At 43.7% G+C, this 20198-nt stretch overlaps 1 protein-coding gene across 2 annotated transcripts; it reads left to right on the top strand.

Moving 5' to 3' along the window:
* The first annotated feature begins 957 nt into the window (after positions 1-957).
* LOC127647513 (rab GTPase-binding effector protein 2-like) lies at positions 958-20075 on the top strand. Of its 2 annotated transcripts, XM_052131783.1 has the most exons (13): positions 958-1280; positions 2101-2253; positions 10505-10593; positions 10762-11130; positions 11268-11363; positions 11710-11808; positions 12965-13084; positions 13222-13300; positions 13550-13561; positions 14073-14128; positions 17788-17886; positions 17990-18106; positions 19446-20075. In XM_052131783.1, the coding sequence occupies exons 1-13, from the start codon at positions 1235-1237 to the stop codon at positions 19548-19550; spliced, it is 1440 nt and encodes a 479-aa protein (XP_051987743.1). In that variant the 5' UTR covers positions 958-1234; the 3' UTR covers positions 19551-20075. The 2 variants fall into 2 exon arrangements, 1 of the variants encoding a protein (XP_051987743.1); XR_007971070.1 differs by lacking the exons at positions 17788-17886; positions 17990-18106; positions 19446-20075 and adding exons at positions 15196-15372; positions 15500-16030 and having other exon boundaries at positions 13222-13561.
* The last annotated feature ends 123 nt before the right edge of the window (positions 20076-20198 follow it).

A 20198-nucleotide genomic window follows, 5' to 3' on the forward strand; every position in this document is an offset into this window, starting at 1 on the left:
TTTGAAATCATGATGAAATCATGATGACCAAGGACACTGCTGATGTCAAGATTTATAGTGGGAAAAAATTGAATTATATTTTGGTCTGTTCTCTCAAAATTAAAAAGATTGTTTTAGAAGATATTGATTTAACCACTGGAGTTGTATGAATTACTTTGAAGCTCCAAAAAGCACATAATGGAATCTTCAATGGTTTGATCACCATTCTTTTGCATTGTGAGGACCTACAGAGCTGAGATCATCTAAAACTCTTCGTTTGTGTTCTGCAGAAGAAAGTCATACACATCTGATGGCATGAGGGTGAGTAAATGATGAGAGAATTGTAATTTTTGGGTGAGCTATAGTTTTAAGTGGTTTGGAGATCACATTTAATTTATTATGCTTTAATAGCAATAACATTACTGTGGTAACTGGTGGTTACCATGTAAATTATATTCTAAGGGAATCCTACATATAATTAAATCTATAATCAGTTATTGATAATCTCCTATGTCACCGTTTGTTTTTTTACTTCACAATAGATTATTTTGTTTTTAAATTCCACGATCAACCATAAGCTGGAAAATATTAAAAAACATCTATTTGAATTTATCCTGCGACGATGGTTGCATGAGATCGAATGGATCGTCCACGCCCCATATAACTTGTTTTGAAACCTAAAGCGTCCCAAACGGCATTTTTGCGCCCTTGAAGTGCACTTCGAGAAGGGGACGCCATTCGAAGTGTCGTTCCAAACAAAAGAAATAAAGGTAATTATGTCACAAATGGCCCAATCACCACAATTTTTTTCGACCTTGGCATAGTGTGCTACTGGGTTAGACCTTATTGTCGGCTACATTCAAACGGTACTGAGTGCTCAAATCAACAGCTTTGCGCTTCGTAGTTAGTAGGGTATAGGGATGATCACTTTCTATTGGTGTTCGCCCAGGGCTAGTGAGCTGCCTACGTATACGGCATTTGTGGGCTTCATAGGCGCGTTCCAGCTCGCTTATGTCTAGACCCAAAACTGCTGTCTATGTAGCTAGCTCGCTAGGTCTTGAGACACGGACTGTGTGTGAGCGACTCTTGGGAGGATGGTTAGGTAATAAACCGGTAAAAGTTGTTTCCTGAACTCTTGGTGCGGTTTGTTGAAGGCCAGCCCTGCTGCAGCTCAGACAGGAAAAGGAAGACAGATGTAGGGGAAGGGAAAAACAGCGAAATGAAAGGAAAATATCGAGACAAATGACGTTCAACCATGGAAGTGTCGGAGAAGCCAGCATCGCACAACGATGATAACGGTGGTATGAGCAACCAATAGATAATTAATTGAAGCATATATCTATCTGTCTATCTATCTATCTATCTATCTATCTATCTATCTATCTATCTATCTATCTATCTATCTATCTATCTATCTATCTATCTATCTATATATATATATATATATATATATATATATATATATATATATATATGTGTGTGTGTGTATGTATGTGTGTGTGTATATATATATAATATGTATATGTGTGTGTGTATATGTATATGTAGAAGGTTGTGTTAGAAAAACACATGTTGCGCAGTTATTCCTGAATTGTTTCGGTTAAGTTAGTAAGTAATGGCTCGTTGAGCTCAGCTAGCAAACAAATGCATTTACTTAGCTGTCAAAGCTAATAATACATACTGTAGTGAACTTCATTGATCATTGTTTTCTGTTGGGAAGAGACACTTACAGCACAACTGATTTCCCAACAGAAAACAATGCAGCAGAAATCAACAGGTGTTTTTTTTTTCTACTGCTAGAATTAATTTAGGACTTTTTGTCTAATTTGTTATTAGGTTTAAACTTTGTGATTGTTTTCCTGTTGGGTTGTACATTTGATAAATAACATACTCGTAGCTTAAATCTACTTTTGGCAAGAACTTAATCCTTTGTCCATAGCTCTAATTTAATATAGATTTAACTAATGTAGAGCCCTGTATATCAATGTTCTGTCATGCACTGGTTTTCATATTGTGAACCTGTTCACTTGAAATCTTGTATAATTTATTAAAGACAGTAAATGAGAAAGGGGCGGGTTGTTAAAGAGTTTCAAACATCCTTTTGTTGTTTCACTTCGGTAGAAGATCTGCAGACCCAGATAATCGAGTGCCGAGCCCAGCTGGAACACTGGCAGGGTGTGGCGAGGATCTGTGAGTTTAGCAAACAGGAGGAGCTGCAAGAACTGCAAAAACAGTTTGACCAGGAGGTTCAGTCATTGCACGAGGCTCTGAGAGGTATCAGGATTATTGACTGGCATTTGCATTACTGACAACACCTGATATTAAGATACGTTTCGAGTGATTCGATCACAAGTGATCAGCGTTAAAAACATGTTCACTGAGACCACATACATAGGTAGTCAAAAACACATGTGACTACATTGCATTTGAGGTGTAAAGGCTAATGTGTCTGATGTTCTGTCGAAGTCTCTTTCCCCTGCTTATCCTTAGGTTAGTGTTCCCCATAGGAACTTGGCTAGACATTAACCTAAGGAGAAACATGGGGTGAACAGACTCTGACACTAACCTTAGGGGAATACACAGGTGGAACAGACTTTGACAGCAGCATTAAACATAGGTGTGAAAAATTCGACACTAACGTATCGGTTACCTAACGTAACCTCGGTTCTCTCTAGATGAGGGAACGAGTATTGCGTAAGCTAGCTTACGCTACGGGAAAGATTAATCGTTTCTGAGATATTGAAGCCAAAAAATTATCCTTAATTTTTGTATCCATTGTCAACGCAGTGCGGCAGCTGCAGACCTTGAGCGGGCTAGCTAGCGAACTCATAGGTTGCTCTGCGGCAACTGCTGCAGCCTATAGACGAGCTTGGGCGAACTCGCATCCAATGATGGCAGGTCTTTTGGCGCGTATGCAGCAGCAATAGCATCCACTATCCATCTAGATAGTGTCTGTTTCGAGGCGGCGAGACCTTTGGTGCGCCCTCCGAACGAAACGAAAAGCTGCTCAGAGTGTCTGAAAGCGGCGGAGCGCGCAGTATACAATCTCAGTGCTCTGACCGGGCAAAGGAGATTGGCGTCGCGTTCGCTATCGGGTGCTGGCAGCGCCAACAGGGAAATGACCTGTGCTCTGAAAGGAGTACCGATCACCTTGGGAACATAGCCGTGTCTAGGCTTTAAAATGACCTTGGAGTCACTTGGTCCAAACTCAAGACACGCAGCGCTGACAGACAGCGCGTGAAGGTCTCCCACACGTTTGACTGATGACAGGGCAGTCAGAAAAACGGTTTTGAGTGAAAGGTATTTCAAATCCACGGATTGAAGTGGTTCGAAAGGGGGGCTTTCATAGTTTCGAGAACTATAGAAAGATCCCAGATAGGAACCGATGGGGGCGCGGGGGTTCATCCTTCTAGCTCCCTGAGGAAGCGGATGACCGGCTCGTTTTACCCCATGACTGGCCGTGCAGGGGTTCAGCGAACGCCGCAACGGCCGCCACATACACTTTGAGCGTGGATGGGGATCTGCCCTTATCCAGCAGCTCTTGTAGAAATACGAGCAGCGACGACACCCCACATGTCGGCGGGTCCAGGTCTCGGTCGGTGCACCATTTTGAGAACACAGACCATTTTGACGCATAGAGTCTTCTCGTGGAAGGGGCTCTAGCGTGTATGATGGTGTTTATTACTCCTGGCAGAGCGACGGGTAGTCGTTGATCACCCACGCATGCAGCGCCCAGCGCTCTGGGTGGGGATGCCAGATTGTGCCGCGAGCTTGAGAGAGGAGATCTGCTCTCACTGGGATGGGCCATGGCGCTGTCAGTGACAGCTGCGTAAGCTCCGGGAACCATGTCTGATTCTCCCAATGCGGGGCTATGAGGAGCACCGAGTGACGCGTTTCCCTGATCCTCTGCATTACCTGTGGCAATAGCGAGACGGGAGGGAAGGCGTAAAGCGGGCGCCTGGGCCAGTCCTGGGCCAGCGCGTCCTCGCTTCGAGAAAAATATTGGGCAGTGAGAGTTCTCTTTGGACGCAAAGAGGTCTATCTCTGCTCTGCCGAATAGGTGCCATAACGTCTGGACTGTTTGAGCGTGCAGGGACCATTCCCCTGGGGGAATATTGTCTCTGGACAGTCTGTCCGGGCCATCGTTCAGGTGGCCTGGCACGTGCATCGCCCTCAGCGAGCGCAGGTGGCACTGGGACCAACTCAGTATGCGTTTCGTCAGATGGAAGAGGTTCCTGGATCTGACACCGCCCTGACGGTTTAGGTAGGATACCACAGATCTGTTGTCCTAACGGACCAGGACGTGGTGACCCTGAATGACCGGGAGAAAGCGCACGCAGCGCGCACTCGACCGCTATCATTTCCAGACAATTTATGTGAAGGAGCTTTTCCTGAACTGACCATAGGCCGAAAACCGGAGAGCCCTTGCAGACCGCGCCCCAACCCGTGTTGGACGCGTCTGTCGAGATGACTTTTCGGTGAGATACAGCTCCCATTGTCACTCCCCGCTGATACCATTCGGCCACTGTCCAGGGCTGCAGAGCTGAAATACAGGTCTGAGTCACCTTGATGGGCTGGCGGCCTGTGGCCCAAGCCCGGCGAGACGCGCGGGTGTTTAGCCAATGCTGAAGCGGGCGCATGTGCAGTAAACCCAGCTGAAGTACTGCTGCGGCTGAGGCCATGTAGCCTAGCACTCTCTGAAATTTCTTCAGAGGTGTGAGGCTGTTCATCTGAAATGACGTGGCTAGTCGCTGCACACGGCGCGCGCGCTGTGTAGATAGGCGAGCCGTCATTGCCACTGAGTCTAGTTCTATTCCAAGGAAGGAAATTGCCTGACTGGGCTGTAGTGAGCTCTTGGTCCAATTGACTGCAAGGCCCAAACTGTTCAGATGACTGAGGAGAACTGTCCTGTGAGACAGAAGCTCCGTATGTGATTGTGCCAAAATCAGCCAATCGTCCAAATAGTTCAGAATTCGCAAACCCTGACTCCGAAGGGGTGCGAGCGCCGCGTCCATGCACTTCGTGGAAAGTACGGGTGCTAAGGACAGGCCGAACGGAAGGACGGTGTATTGATAAACCTGGCCGTCAAGGCTGAATCTCAAGAATGGCCTATGACTGGGATTTATCTGAATCTGAAAGTATGCATTTTTCAGATCGAGAGAAATAAACCAGTCCCCTGGCGCATCATGCGCGAGGAGTTTGCTGGTTGTAAGCATTTTGAACGGTCTTTTGCAAGCGCTTTGTTCAAAACCCTGAGATCTAATATTGGTCTGAGGCCGCCGTCTTTCTTGGGGACAAGAAAATAACGGCTGTAAAACCCCGACTCGCTCAGGGAGGTGGCACTCTCTCTATGTCCCTTTTGCACAGAAGGTTTGCTATTTCTGAACGAAGCATGCACGCTGCTTCCGTGTTCAAAGTAGTTTCGAGCCGCGCTCTGAAGCAAGGAGGACGGCGATCGAACTGTAGCAAATAGCCCTGTTTTATTGTGCTTAACACCCATTCGGATATCCCTGAATATCTTCCCACGCTTTGAAGCGTAATGTTAGAGGGTGAATGGCCAAATCGCTCTGATTGCCGCACACAGCGCGCTGAACAGAATGTGTGAGCGCGCTTACTGTGCTTATGCTGGACTGCTCGCAGACAGCATGGACAGGCTGTTCTGTGAGTGACTTCCGATTGAGGTGAATGGGGAAAGAGTCACGTCTGTTAAGTGATGCGCAAGCATAGCCACGGGCACGGGACTTACATACAGAGAAGTGTTTGCTGGCCGTGTGACAGAGCGGGCAGAGAATGGGCGCCGCGACGTATTCGTGAGCGCATTTATTGACTCTAACACTCGAGTGGTTCGTGAACCGCTTTTGAGTGTGTTCTGATGGGGACACGGAACGTGTAATGCTTGTGTGTAGAGGTGAACACTAGATTGTGGGCACATTTTCTACACATAAGGCTGGTCGTGTGACAGAGCGGCCAGAGAATGGGCGCGCGACGGATTCGTGGGTGTGTTTATTAACCCTAACACTCGAGCGGGTCGTAACCGCTTTATGTGAGTGTGTTCTGATAGGGACACGGGACGTGTAATGCTTGTGTGTAGGGGTGAACACTGAATTGTGGGCACATTTTCTACACATAAGGCTTTATTTTGGGTCGCCGTGGAAACGGCGTTTGAGTGCAGGCAAGCGGGTAATATCACCGGCTTGTTGGCTTCTGAATCCACCACTGCAGTAGCCTGAGAGAAGGGGACTGACAGGGGCGTACGGGACTTACATACAGCTGGCCGTGTGACAGAGCGGGCAGAGGAGGGGCGCGCGAACGGGCTCGTGGGCGCGTATTAACTCTAACACTCGAGCCGGTCGTGAACCGCTTATGTGAGTGTGCTCTGATAGGGACACGGGATGTGTAATGCTTGTGTGTAGGGGTGAGCACTGGATTGTGGGCACATTTTCTACACATAAGGCATGTTTACTCTTTACAAGATTTCTTTGGGTCGCCGTGAAAACGGCGCTTGAGTGCAGGCAAACGGGTAGTATCACCGGCTTGTTGGCTGCTGAATCCACCACTGCAGTAGCCTGAGAGAAGGGGACTGACAGGGGCGAAGCTTTGGCGGTGGTCCGGCCGTGGTGGGACTGAGCCGTCGCTTTCTCAACAACGCTAGGAGGACTTCGGTTGCTCAGGTTTCAGTACAATCTTAGGCCGAGGCCCGCAGGGGGCGGCGGTCTGCGGCGGCTGTCTGAGCGCTGATCGAGGGCGGCCGCCCTGTCGACGCTGAGAAGTCTGGCTTGTTGAGCTGGGCGCTGTGAAGAGGCTCGTGCAGGAGGCTGGTCACGTGGGCGGCCTGCAGAGGAGCTAGCGCGACAAGGCAGAAAGAGATTCATGGCTTGGGCTTCGAGAAACGGTCAACAATGCCACTCACCGCGGAACCGAAGAGACCGGACAGAGAGAGTGGCGCGTAGTGCGCTCAGCTTCTCCCAAGTCGGCTAGTCAGATCTGAAACAGCCTCTGTCTGTAAGACGGCCATGGAATGCAGAGCAGATGCGGCTTGGCCGGCGGCGGTATAGGCGCCGCCAACACAGGCGGAAGTAGTTCTGCAGGCCTTAGACGGGAGCACCAGCTTAGACCGCCATCTCGCGGAGGGCGGGCAAAGGTGCGGCGTGGAGTCTGTTGGGAGCCTGCTCAGGGGCGGTGACCACTCGAGCCCGAGGCGGTCGACGGCCTGTGTGAGGAGGCGCGTTAGTTCCCCTTCGACCCGGCGCGGGTCCTGCTGGATTCCTGGGCCGAGGAGGAGGCGTGTGAGCCTGACCACTCCTGCTGTCCGAAGCCATGATGGAACAGCCCTTATCCTCCGCTTCTCGTCCGAGATGGCAGCAGAGCAGCCGCCGGCGGCAACTGCGCGTCCCAGGTGGGCAGGGAGGGTGAAGGCGATGCTCGAGGGAGGGGCTCCGGCGAGGCAATCGCTTCTACCACTGGTTCCGGCAGCCTTTGAGAGCGGCGCTTTTTACTGCGCGGCTGAATGGAAGGCGGCGCGGCGGCTTCGGTCCTGAGCGCTTCGAGTCGAGCCCGCAGGGTCGACATCGGAAGCTCCTCGCAGAGATCGCATCCGCCTTCAGCGAGGGCGAGCTCTGCATGCCCCAGTCCCAGGCAGCTGAGAGGGGCGCGGCATGAGGCGCAAGTGGAGCGAGGCATCTTTAAAAAGACGCTACGTACTCTTTTGTGAAGTTCATAAGAACTAGCTTGCTTTAAAAAGGATACGTCACCGGATGGCGTAGCTCGCAGGACGGCTGAAGGTGGCGAAAACGGCCGGCTTCTTCGAGCACTGTCCACGCTTGCTTGATGCCCCTTGAACGGCGACGCGGCTTCCAGTTCAGAGATGCGAAGAGCTTCGCTGAAGAGATGAAAATCAGGGTTCCAGCCTACGAACTACGCTTATATGCACTCTAGTCACGCCCATTTTGGCGGGCTTTGTTGCAGTGAGCGCGCGGTCGCCTCTCATTGGATGCGAGTTCGCCCAAGCTCGTCTATAGGCTGCAGCAGTTGCCGCAGAGCAACCTATGAGCTCGCTAGCTAGCCCGCTCAAGGTCTGCAGCTGCCGCACTGCGTTGACAATGGATACAAAAATTAAGGATAATTTTTTGGCTTCAATATCTCAGAAAAGATTAATCTTTCCCGTAGCGTAAGCTAGCTTACGCAATACGAGAGAACCTCTCGTAAGAGAACCTAGGGAGAAACAAATGGGGAACAGACTGCGGCAGCGCCATTAAACATAGGTGTAAGAAACCTCGACTCTAACCTAAGGAGAAACATAGGGCAAACAGACTTCGAGAGAACACTGGTACAGCAGTGAACCACCACCCCTCACCTGTCAATCAATTGCTGTGTTTAAACTTCGCCAGTTTCGAGCAACTTTAAATGGAAATAACCATCTGATCAATAAATTTGTAAAAGCGGATATATATACACAAGCACGAAAACTTAACAGATCTTCTTCAGTGTGTCTGATATCAAAAAGCAGAGACCCAGACGACAAGCACCGACATCTGAAGCTCCTTTAAGTCAGGCACTCCACTAAAATAACGGTCTATCTTTTATTACTATGTTGTTACACTAACATAGTCATTGATGCACACTCACTGAGCACTTTATTAGCAACACATGTACACCTACTTATTCCTGCGATTATCTAATTAGTCAATCCTGTGGCTGCATTGCATAAAATCATGCAGATACGGGCCAGGAACTTCAGTTAATGTTCACATCAACCATCAGAATGGGGATTTTTTTTTTATCTCAGTGATTTAGACAATGGCATGATTGTTGGTTCCTGAAGGGCTGGTTTGATTATTTCTGTAACTGCTGATCTCCTGGGATTTTCACACACAACAGTATCTAGAGTTTACTCAGAATGGTGCCAAAAACAAAAAACATCCAGTGAGTGGCAGTTCTGCGGATGGTAGCGCCTTGTTGATGAGAGAGGTCAGCGGAGAATGGCCAGGCTGGTTTGAGATGACAAAGTCTACGGTAACTCATATAAACCCTCTTTACAATTGTAGTAAGCAGAATAGCATCTCAGAATGCACAGCACGTCAAACCTCGCGGCGGAGGGGCTACAACAGCAGAAGACCATGTGGGGCACTTTATTAGAACCATAAAGTGCTTGGTAAGTGTATGTTGTCATGAAATCAGAGACCCTGCCTTCAAAATCCAAACACTTGTGGTCACAGGAAATACATATGAGATGTATGGTAATACTCGGTTGACCACATGTGATTAAATCACTGAAAACGCATCTTAAAACCAGGAGGAATCCGGGCCAAAGAAGTAGTAGAGAATAGGGATGGGCACGAGGACTCGGGTACTTGGAAAACGATGATTGATAGAGATCACGCATGATGTGACTTTTCACTTAATTCGAAATCCAGTGACAATTGCCTGACAACTAAACACAAATGTGTCAAAGAGGGAGATTATTTTTAATTTTGAGATTGATTAGATTGTGACTTCGAGGTGTACATTGATTATCAGAGACTTCTCAAGGCAAACAAACTGATATGACGCTGCGACGCTATCGTTACAATAATCAAAACAAAGAGAGTGTAATTAACCGTGTTTTGAAAACCTGTCTCTGTAAAATGTTTGCTAAACATACTTTATTACCATTTAATTTAAGAACTTTGACTCTTTAATGGATATTATTTAATAAAAGTTAATGACCGTCACTGACTAAACCTCCCTGACCTGTGACGTAACACACACCTGCATCTCAACTAAATGATTGAAGATTTCCGTTTGAGTATCCAAGTTAGATATCTGATATAAAGTGTCATTCCATTGAGCTTTCCTCAGTTGAAAGGTGGAAATTCAGACTCTCCGAGTTGAATGGAATGCTTCATGAATCACAGCAACAACAATACAGAGCATCGCGACTTTCCTCACAAGAGCGAACATTTGGACACACACACACGTGTGGCACGTGTGGCAGTGTACAGCAGAGGAGAGTTTCAAACAGCTAGACAGAGCGCAGCTAAATGGAACACAATGCAGGATCTTCAAAACTGAACTTCAATTTAACACACATATTAAAACGTAATGGTTATGACATCGTCTGTTATTTGAAAATATACTGTTCAGACAGTCACTAAAAAAACTAGTATTGTGTGCTACTAAGAATACTATGGTAACCTGAAAGAAGAACAACTTCTTTCAGAGTTGAGCAGCGAATCTTCACATAATGACAAAATATGATGCATTATATTTTGATTATGCAATCTTTTGTACATTTTGTAACATACTATTATATAACAGCCTATAATAATGAATAGACGATACACTGGAACAACAAGATGCAATGCAGCAGCCATAGACGTTTGTCAGACATGTTATTATATACTTTATACAGTTATGAACATGTAATTGCCCCTTGAGTACTCGAGTAGACAAAACGCTGATCCCTAGTAGAGAACTAGTTTAATTTTTACTCTCTTGCCGATCTATATCCACTCACATCTTGTTTTTCTGTGTTTCGCTGCTTTAGAAACAGCTGCTCAGTATGAGGCAAGAATATCTGCTCTTCAGTCAGAGCGAGCGCAGTGGAGGAGAGCAGCTCTGCCCCATAACGGCAAGGTTGGTGTGCCATGTCTCCATTTCTCTTTCTCTTTCTTTTTTGCACCAGCCTCATACGGAATTTGTGCCCACATAACTCCAGAAATTGAATACTTGTCATGCACCAAGTTCTACTTCAGATAATCTCTTATTCCCTTCATCAGTTCTCACTTCTCTTTGTGCATGCAGAGATATGTTAAAAAGGGCAAGGTGGAGGGTACCTCTCCTCCCACTGGGAGAACACAGGGCAACTCTTCTCCCCCGAGGGGGGCTGAATCTGAGGGCTCCGGGTCAGACTCCGATCCACTAGAATTGTTGGCAGAGGTGTCAGATTTAGAGACCACAGGCCTTATGATGGACTACTTTCCCCAGCACTGCGACTCTGCGTCACTCTCATCCTTCTCTTTGGACACCCCCTCTTTGCCCAGGCATCCACCCCCTCAGGATGACACTGCCTCCCTGATTTCTACAGGAACGCTGGTACCTGAAGCGATCTACATGCCACCACCCGGTCACAGACTGGTCAATCATGCTTACTGGAACCAACTGCAAGCACAGGTTCGTATATTCAACTTCAGCTGAAGTCTTCAAGCCTATTGTTTGTTGTAGTCAGTGAGGTCATTGCGACTATTGAGGGCAATGTCATTATGTCATCTATCAACTAACCTGTTAATGTGGCTATGTGGCATTTTCAGCTTAAAGAGTTTCAGGAGGAGGTGACAGAGCTTAGAAAGCAGAAAGCTGAGCTGGAGAAAGTATTGCATGTGCAATCCACAGAGACTCAAAAACAGGTACAGAAACTCTGTTAAACAAAACAAAGAGCCCACTCGTGATCAGCTCAGGCTTGTTTATGTTCCTGTATTTTACCCCAAAGTTCCTTGTGACAAGGCACATAAACAACTGATTTGCATTATCTGAATACTGGTCAACATTTTATTTTGACCTTGATAAATAATTAAAAGTATGTTACACAACTACTGGCAATATGAGCTAAGGAGGTTTTCAGACCAAAACATCCAATGTTTAGCAAAATTGCTTTGATCAAAACCCTTGACCCAGAGGAAGCGCATTTTCAAATGGTTCCTTACAAAGAACAGGTTTGAAGTTGTTGATGTGTTTGTGTGCATGTTTTTGCAGTTGTCAGTGCTTCAGTCTCAGGTGCACACATCTGAGGCCCTTCTTCAAGACCTACAGAAATCTTTTAGCCAATCTCAGAGTGCCGTTCAGAGCAGATTGGTGAGTAGCAAATAAATGTTTTTTGCCAACTGGCTGCATTAGTCTTCTAACTCTGTGAGCTAATAACAAGAGGCCTAATGTGACCTCAAAACAAATGATGTATCTTTAACAGTCTTTGCATTTTTGTTAGAGGTAGACCGATATATCGGTTTAACCGATTAATCGTGCCAATTGTTGCTTTTTGTAACCATCGGCTATTGTCAATAATATATTTTTATAGGCTATAAGATGCTTTATTTGGTAAATACTTTGGTATAGATAATTTTAAAGGATTCAAGTCTTGGGGGGCCTGGGTAGCTCAGTGGTAAAGACGCTGGGTACCACCCCTGGAGTTCGCTAGTTCGAATCACAGGGCATGCTGAGTGACTCCAGCCGGGTCTCCTAAGCAACCAAATTGGCCCAGTTGCTAAGGAAGGTAGAGTCACATGAGTTAACCTCCTCGTGATCACTATAATGTGGTTCGCTGTCAGTGGGGCACGTGGTGAGTTGTGCGCGAATGCCGCGGAGAATAGCGTGAACCCTCTACACGCGCTATATCTCCACGGTAACGTGCTCAACAAGCCACGTGATAAGATGTGCGGGTTGGTTGAGATTCGTCCTCCGCCACCTGGATTAAGGTGAGCCGCTACGCCACCAAGAGGACTTAAAGCGCATTGGGAATTGGGAGGGGAAAAAAAGTCAAGTCTCATTCATTTCTGAATAAGAATACCTTTTGTGTTTTGGGCTTCTTTATAGTTAAATGTCCCACGTTATGCACCATATCTTACGTTTTTTCAGAATCAGAATGAGCTTTATTGCCAAGTGTGTTTACAAATACAATGAATTTGTCTTTTTGACTGAAGCTTCCAGTGCTCAAACAATACAACATCAAGACAGAGATAATAAAATAAAAAGCGATTTCTGGTTATTGTTGGGATTTTGGTTGAACAATAAACTGCGTCTGGGATTTTATTAATTTAGGACTCTTGTAGACTCTGTCTGAGCCTTTCATAGTAAAAAATAACTTTCTATAAAAAATGTAAACTATGAAAATCATCTAAAAACTATGGGCCGATTAATCGGTTATCATCCTTTTCCATCATCTTATAGTATTGGACTATCGACAAAATCCACTGGGTCAACCTCTAGTATCTGTGTGTCTATGTTTCTTACACAGACAGAACTGTCTTACTCTCAAAAGAGAGTTTGTAATGAACTCTCGAAGTTGAAAGGCAAAGACACTGAGGCGGATGAAGGAACAGAAGATGCTCTTCCACCCCTCAGTCCAAAACAACCGGTACAGCTGTGTGCGTGCGTGTGTGCGTGTTTACAGATGGATTTGACTAAATGAGGCCTGAGATGTGGAATAATTGTAAAGTGTGTGTGTGTATTTCTGTTAAGGATTCATTAAGTCAGTGAGTGTTTTTTATGTAGGCAGCTCACTGTGAGGAGAGACTTCGTATTGAAATCGTGAACCTACAGGAGCAGCTGGAGACGCGCACAGAAGAGAGCGGTGTGAACATCTCTTCATTCTCCTCGCTTCATTCTTCCTCTTATGATTTTTTTGACCCCCTCCATGTTTTTATCTTTCCTCTTTGTTTACATTTAAATTTTGAATAATTAATTCCATATCTTTTGTTTCTATTATGTTACATTATCTTATGAAGTCTTCTATGTTATCTGCATTTTCATTGCAATGACCATGTGTTCTCCCATCTTGCCTTTTCTCCTTCTCTTTCTTACATCACACCTGCTTCTTCAGAGATTTTAGAAGGTAAGTCTTTAACATAAAACACACACCTCATTCTTTATTAGTACCATTTACTATATTTTAGAGTCATAGTAAAGTCATAAAATTGAGTTATGCAGTGACAAAAAAATTGAAGTATCCAAGTATCATTTCAAGTATTTAAGTATCAAAAGTATCTTCTATTCTAGCTTCAAACTGGCCACAGATTACAGCTCTGGGCACTCTGGCCACTCTTTCAACCTACCTCCGGGGATGTTTTAAAAAAAAATTATAAAGTGCCCTTTACTTCACTTTGCAGTCTAACTTATCCAGTTAAAAAAAGATTCAAATATAAATTTATATTCAAAATAAATTTTCAAAATTTATATTTATGCATAAGCCTTTAGAAAAAAAATTTGTCCAACTTTTGCCTGGTAGTGTAGAAACTGGCTGCTAAATGCTGAAAGATAGCGCTTTATTAACATGAATGTATTGCTTATAATGAATAGGTAATTTTTTTTTAGCAGTGTGTGATTTTAAAATCTCTCACTCTCAGTCAAGCTTGCCAGCCTGAAGGTAGAGACGGACCGCATACAGAACCAAAAAGAAAAGGTATGTGTGCCTGCCTTCTAAATTAATATTTCACCCAAAAATGAAAATTCTCACATTTACTCACCCTCATGGCAGCCCAGATGTATATGACTTTCTTCTGCTGAACACAAATGAAGGTTTTAGAAGAATATCTCAGCTCTGTATGTCCATACAACGGAAGTGAATAGTGGCCAGAACTTTGAAGCTCCATAAAGCACATAAAGGCAGCATAAAATTAATCCATAAGACTACAGTGTTTTAATCAATGTCGACTGAAGCGATCCAATCCGTTTTGGGTGAGAACAGACCAAAATATAACTCCTTTTTCACAAAAAAATCTTGACATCAGTGTCCTTAGAGATCATGATTTCAAGCTTGATTACACTTCCTAGCAACATCTCGTACTCTGCGCATGCATCAAGCACTATGAAGTGTAACTTGAAATCACGATTGTGCCTAGAGTTTGCAATGGCAAGATATACAGTAATAAGTATATCTTAATGACTACTTTTATGCTGAATTTAAGTGGTTTTTGGAGCTTCAAAGTTCTGGGCCCTCATTTATCAATGGTGCGTAGAAAAGGTTCTATATTTTGTCCAACGAATGAAATTTAGAATGTGCCTAAGTACAAGAAAATCCGCATTTATCAAACGTGCGCACGCAGTTCTTACGCACATGAGTAAGCAATCATTGTTGATAAATACCACATGTGCGTAAGTACCATGCTCGTTCACATTCATGGTCATTAGCATTCGGAAACGCCTCCAATTAACCATATATGGTGACAACACTTCCCTTTAAAAATTACGTGATTGTGTTTTTTCCTCACTGCAATAATGGCAAAGAGAGCAAAGAAGAGGAACTTCACAAACACAGAATTAGAGATACTTGTAAATGAAGTTGAATCCAACGAACAGATATTGTTTAGTTCATTCACTGCAGGAGGAATTACAAATAAAAGAAAAAATGCTGCATGGGAGAATGTCACCAATGCAGTTAATTCCGTTGGGTCTGAGGAGAGAACTGTCCCAGAAATAAAAAAAAAAAATGGTTTGATATTAAAGTATTGGCTAAAAAACGTTTCACAGCACACAGACGAGAAATGTCCGCAACTGGAGGAGGACAGACAACAACGGAACTTTCCCCATTGGACAACCGCAAAGCCTGCATCATCGGAGACACGGCTCTGTCCGGGATTACTAAGGACGGTGACACTGATGCTCTTGCGACAGAACAAACCGGGCCATCTAACACCCAAAGTGAAGGTAAAATAAACCAACTGGAATAGGATATTGTGTTTGCATACATTTTATTTCAATTTGTAAACTTTTAATGAAATCATTCATAGGATAAACTCAATTAAATTAATGTGAACATGTGTTTCCTTAATAGCGACACCCGTTGTGCCTGAGGAGCTTGAGGAGCCGGGCCCATCCATTGCCCCTTCCATGCGCCGTGCGCCAAGAGTGCTGAGTGAGGCGGTGCTACAAAATCAAGAGGAAACAACAAAATCCATTAATGACCTAAAGGATCAACTGAGCAACATAACGAATGTATTGATTCAAATCAACGAGTCTCTGAAACAGATTGCCTCTTGCACAAATACAATTGCTAATAAACCATAAACCGCTGACTAATGTGATTTCAGTTATTTGTTTCCACGAAGCTGCAAAACACAAAATGAAATCGCTGTAATGTTTCTGCACTCGACCAATGGCCAGACTTACCTAAAATGTCTGTATGATCCTCTGTCTTGTCTGAATGCTAGCGGCATTAGGAGGTGGCAGGGGCACTGCATCGGGCATAGGGCCGTCTGGTCTTGGGGGTTCCTGCAGAGGGATGCCCTGTCTGATGGCCAAGTTGTGTAGCACACTGCAAGCCATTATGATTTTGCATGCTTTTTCTGGCTGATACTGCAGTGTCCCTCCCGTGCTTGACAGACACAGCCATCGTCCTTTCAGCAGGCCTATTGCGGCTCAACTGTGCTCCTTGAGCCGCATGGGCACGGTTGTACGCCTGTTCCTGCTCGGTCCTCGGGTTGGTTAGGGGGGTCATTAGCCATGGCTTTAGCGGGTAACCTTGATCACCTAATGATGAAATAGTTTTAAGTAATTGTACATAGCCCTACAATAGCATTTTAAACATGTTGTAGCCTTAAATTGACCAATGAGCCAGCCATCCTCACAGCGTCTTCTTGGAGACGCACACCCACAGAGCTATTCTGCAGAACGAACGAGTCGTGTGTTCCTCCAGGCCACCGCGCAACGACGTTTAATAACAACAAATTTGCATCACAAATTATTTGCACGTTAACAGAATGAAACCCTTTTCTATTTACATAATTAAATTCGTTGGTTGATGGTGCTTTTATGGCGATGTGGGTGCAGTCTATAGCTCCAATTATGTTTGGGAATCTAGCAATGGCATGAAAGTCCCGTTTTATTGCGGCTTGTTGAGGATTTCGATAAGGGAACTGGATGTAGGTTGGGGCCAAGGAAATAATTGCATCCAACACTGCCGGCATGATCCTACTCACTGATGGCTGGGATATACCACATATGTCTCCAACCTCACGCTGAAATGTGCCAGTAGCTAAAAATCCAAGGGTGGACAGGAGTTGGATGTGCACGGGAATGTCTTTCGTGCGATTTGTTTCTCTCTCCAACACTGGTCCTAAATCACGACACAAATCCAGCAGTACATTTTTGGGAAAGCGGTACCTACTTAGAAGCCACTCTGTGCTCTCGCCAAGCAGATCAGCTGATCTTGGAAAAGCGCTCTCTGCGGAGCGCATTGTTTGCCAAGTCTTCCAATAACGCAAGATAAGCCATTGCACTGAGACGAATATATTTCACATCTGTCTTTTATAGGGTTTGACACCAATTAAGCATCGTGTTTAAAACTAGACAAATTATAAATTGAGTGTTTTAAAGGAAACACAGGACATATGTGGATTGCTTAATGCTTACTGTGACACTCTTAAATGCTTTTTATGTGTAGTGTCGCTATTCTACCACTAGATTATCTGCGTAAGCATGCTCAGAGGTGTGCTTATATTTACACACATTTCTATGTATAAGTACAACTTGGTGAATCCCACACTTTGCGTGAAATTGTTCTTACGCACTCACTACGCACAAATCTGTCCGTACGCACCATTGATAAATGGGGGCCCTGGTCACTATTCACTTCCGTTGTATGGACATACAGAGCTGATATAGTCTTCTAAAAATCTGAAAAAAAGTCACACATCTGTGATAGCATGATTGTGAATAAATGATGAGAGAATTTTCATATTCTGGCTGAACTATCCCTTTAAATCGTCATAGTTTTCCACTTGTTACACTGGCTTGCCTATAGATTTTGCTTATGTTGCTTTTCTGCTTATGAGGTCACAGTTTTTTCCTTTTAATTTTTCCGAATGTCAAATCTCATCTGCATGTGTGTAGGCCTACTTTAGAGACTTTGTGATCTGTAGGATTTCTTAGTTCATCTTTTTTGCTTTTAGTCCAATATATTCCAAAAAGAACCAGGTTACAGTTCATGAACAGGGAAGGCCATTTGGTTTTATGTTCTGTCATTATAAACATGATTTGTGTGCTGCCACTAATGGAATCAGATTTTCATGTTGCCTTAAATGAGTTGTTGTCATCTGTGTGTTAATCTACAATTTTCTGTAGTTGGAGGCTAGGCTGCATGAGTGTCATACAGAGGTGCAGGGCCTTCGGGTGGCCCTCTCTGATCTTCAGAGAGAGAACAAAGCACACTTCCAGGAGAAGGTAAACTTTAACCAATTTATGTGTTAAAGGTGTATATTTTCAACTGATTGAGTAGTAGTTGTTTTCATGTTGTTTGTGTTACATTTCTCTCCTTCCATCCCAGACGCTGTTACAGCAGCAGTGTTTAGAGTTGCGTAGTCAGGTGATCAGTCTGCGCACTCAGCTAGACACTAGTCAGGCTGTACAGAAGGATTTTGTGCAGCTGTCGCAGTCACTGCAGGTACATTGCACTATGTGTAATTTAGGATCAGTATAGAATTCTTACTCTTCTTTATACATCCTATATAAACATTACAGTCTCCGTTTTAGGTTCACAGCATCTACCAACTATTGATGATATATATATATATATATATATATATATATATATATATATATATATATATATATATACACTACATGGCCAAAAGTATGTGGACCTGAACAACACACCTATATGTGCTTGTTGATATTAATTTAGAAATCATCGGCATTAAAGGAATATTCCGGGTTCAATACAAGTTAAGCTTAATCAACAGCATTTGTGACTATGTTGATTACTGCAAAAATGTATTTAGACTCGTCTAGAGGCTATTTCCAGTCATAACAGTGCAGCTCCTATCTACTTGAATGGGGAAAGTCTGCTCAAAAAGCGGTTGGTCAAGATTACAATCAAAGAACATATTTCAAATTAGCAGTAAATTTTATGACATTGCAATCATAAATTGTGCTTCTTTACCTCATATTATGCTAAAACACTCCGTTTTCCCGTCTTGTATAGCTAATGTGCATGCGTGTTAGTGAGTTGATTGGCAGGCGATGTCTGCATCTAAAAAGCGAGTGCCTCTTTTACCTGTAAGGTGTGACTTCCTTTCTACATCCGTTGATCGTTGGCCAGTAAATCTGCTTGGTTGGGCGTTCCAATTTCTCCCATTCAATTAAATAGAATTGGCCGTCTCTGCTAAATGGTCTCTGCTATAACTTTAGAAAAGGTTAGTGATTTTATCACACTCAAATCATGTTTACATGCTTATTGTTTACATCTTGTGGCAATACTTTTGAAACCGTGAGTATTTTAACATTCAAAAATTGGCCCCATTCACTTCCATTGTAAGTGCCTCACTGTGACCAAGACTTTTGCTTTTTTTAAAGAAAAGGAGGGACGTGTCAAAATATATTTTTGTAATAATCACCATTATGCAACAAATGTTGTCGAAAGAGCTTAACTTGTATTGAACCCGGAACATTAATGGGTAAGCAGATCCAGTACAGATGCATTGTCATGCTGGAACAGAGAAGGGCCATTTAAGTATGTTTGTTTGCAGGAGATTGCATGGCTGTATGCTTGATTTTATGCTCTTGTTAATAATGCATAGAGCTGAAATGGCCAAACCATTGGGCAAAGTGTTTACTAGTCTTTATGGTCATAATGTCAACTTGTCTTTTGTTGTTGTTGTTGTTAATGTACTGTTTGTTCAATATGCGTTTATTATTTTCTGACATACACTCTGTTTTTAACATTCTTGTGGAAAATGAAGATCTAAAGCTTTTTAAAACTTTATTTTTTCATATATTCTCAGGTGAAATTGGAGCAGATTCGGCAGGCAGAATCATTGAACCAAGTCAAGCAAATTCTAGGGGAGGAGATTGAATATGACACTGATTCACCTGCAGATACCACATGAAACAGTAGAAGAACAGATTACTTTTTGCAGACCTAAGTGAAGAGACTCTGGTGGGCAGAGAGGTGGTCCTCAGAAAGGACTAAGCTGAGGTGGACTGCCCACATAAATATATACAGTGAACTGAAGAGGTAAATGGCCAGTCCTGCTTTATGGATCTTAAATGCTTCAAATAAACTCAAACCATTCAGGATAAAGTTGATTCCTTTTGAATGTGGACCAACACTGCCAATAGTTGAAATTTGTAAAATGCTAATACACTGACTACTATCTACACTAGACTTAATGCTACTGCAGTGTAATTTTTCTCTCCTTGGTATAACGTTGGCCAAATCCATGTTAAGGATTTACATTACTTATAAGCAAATGACACCAGCCAATTTAAAAAGCTATACAATAAAACAATACTAGAATGATTTGTGCATTAAATTTATGGCCAAAATGACTTTGCTGGAAAGATCCATGATTTCATTATGAAGTAACTGGTGCCTGAGGCCAATTAGTGGGGAAAGATCATTATTATGTTAATGATATAATAAACCCCTAAATGTGTTTGAATGGGGCTAATAAATGTTTTAATTTCATGTAAATTTAGCACAACGATGTTAAAATCTGAGTACATTAGGATTTAGTTTAAACTAATGGAAGGAA

This window comes from Xyrauchen texanus, chromosome 8 (assembly GCF_025860055.1).
Source record: "Xyrauchen texanus isolate HMW12.3.18 chromosome 8, RBS_HiC_50CHRs, whole genome shotgun sequence".
Classification (NCBI taxonomy): domain Eukaryota; kingdom Metazoa; phylum Chordata; class Actinopteri; order Cypriniformes; family Catostomidae; genus Xyrauchen; species Xyrauchen texanus.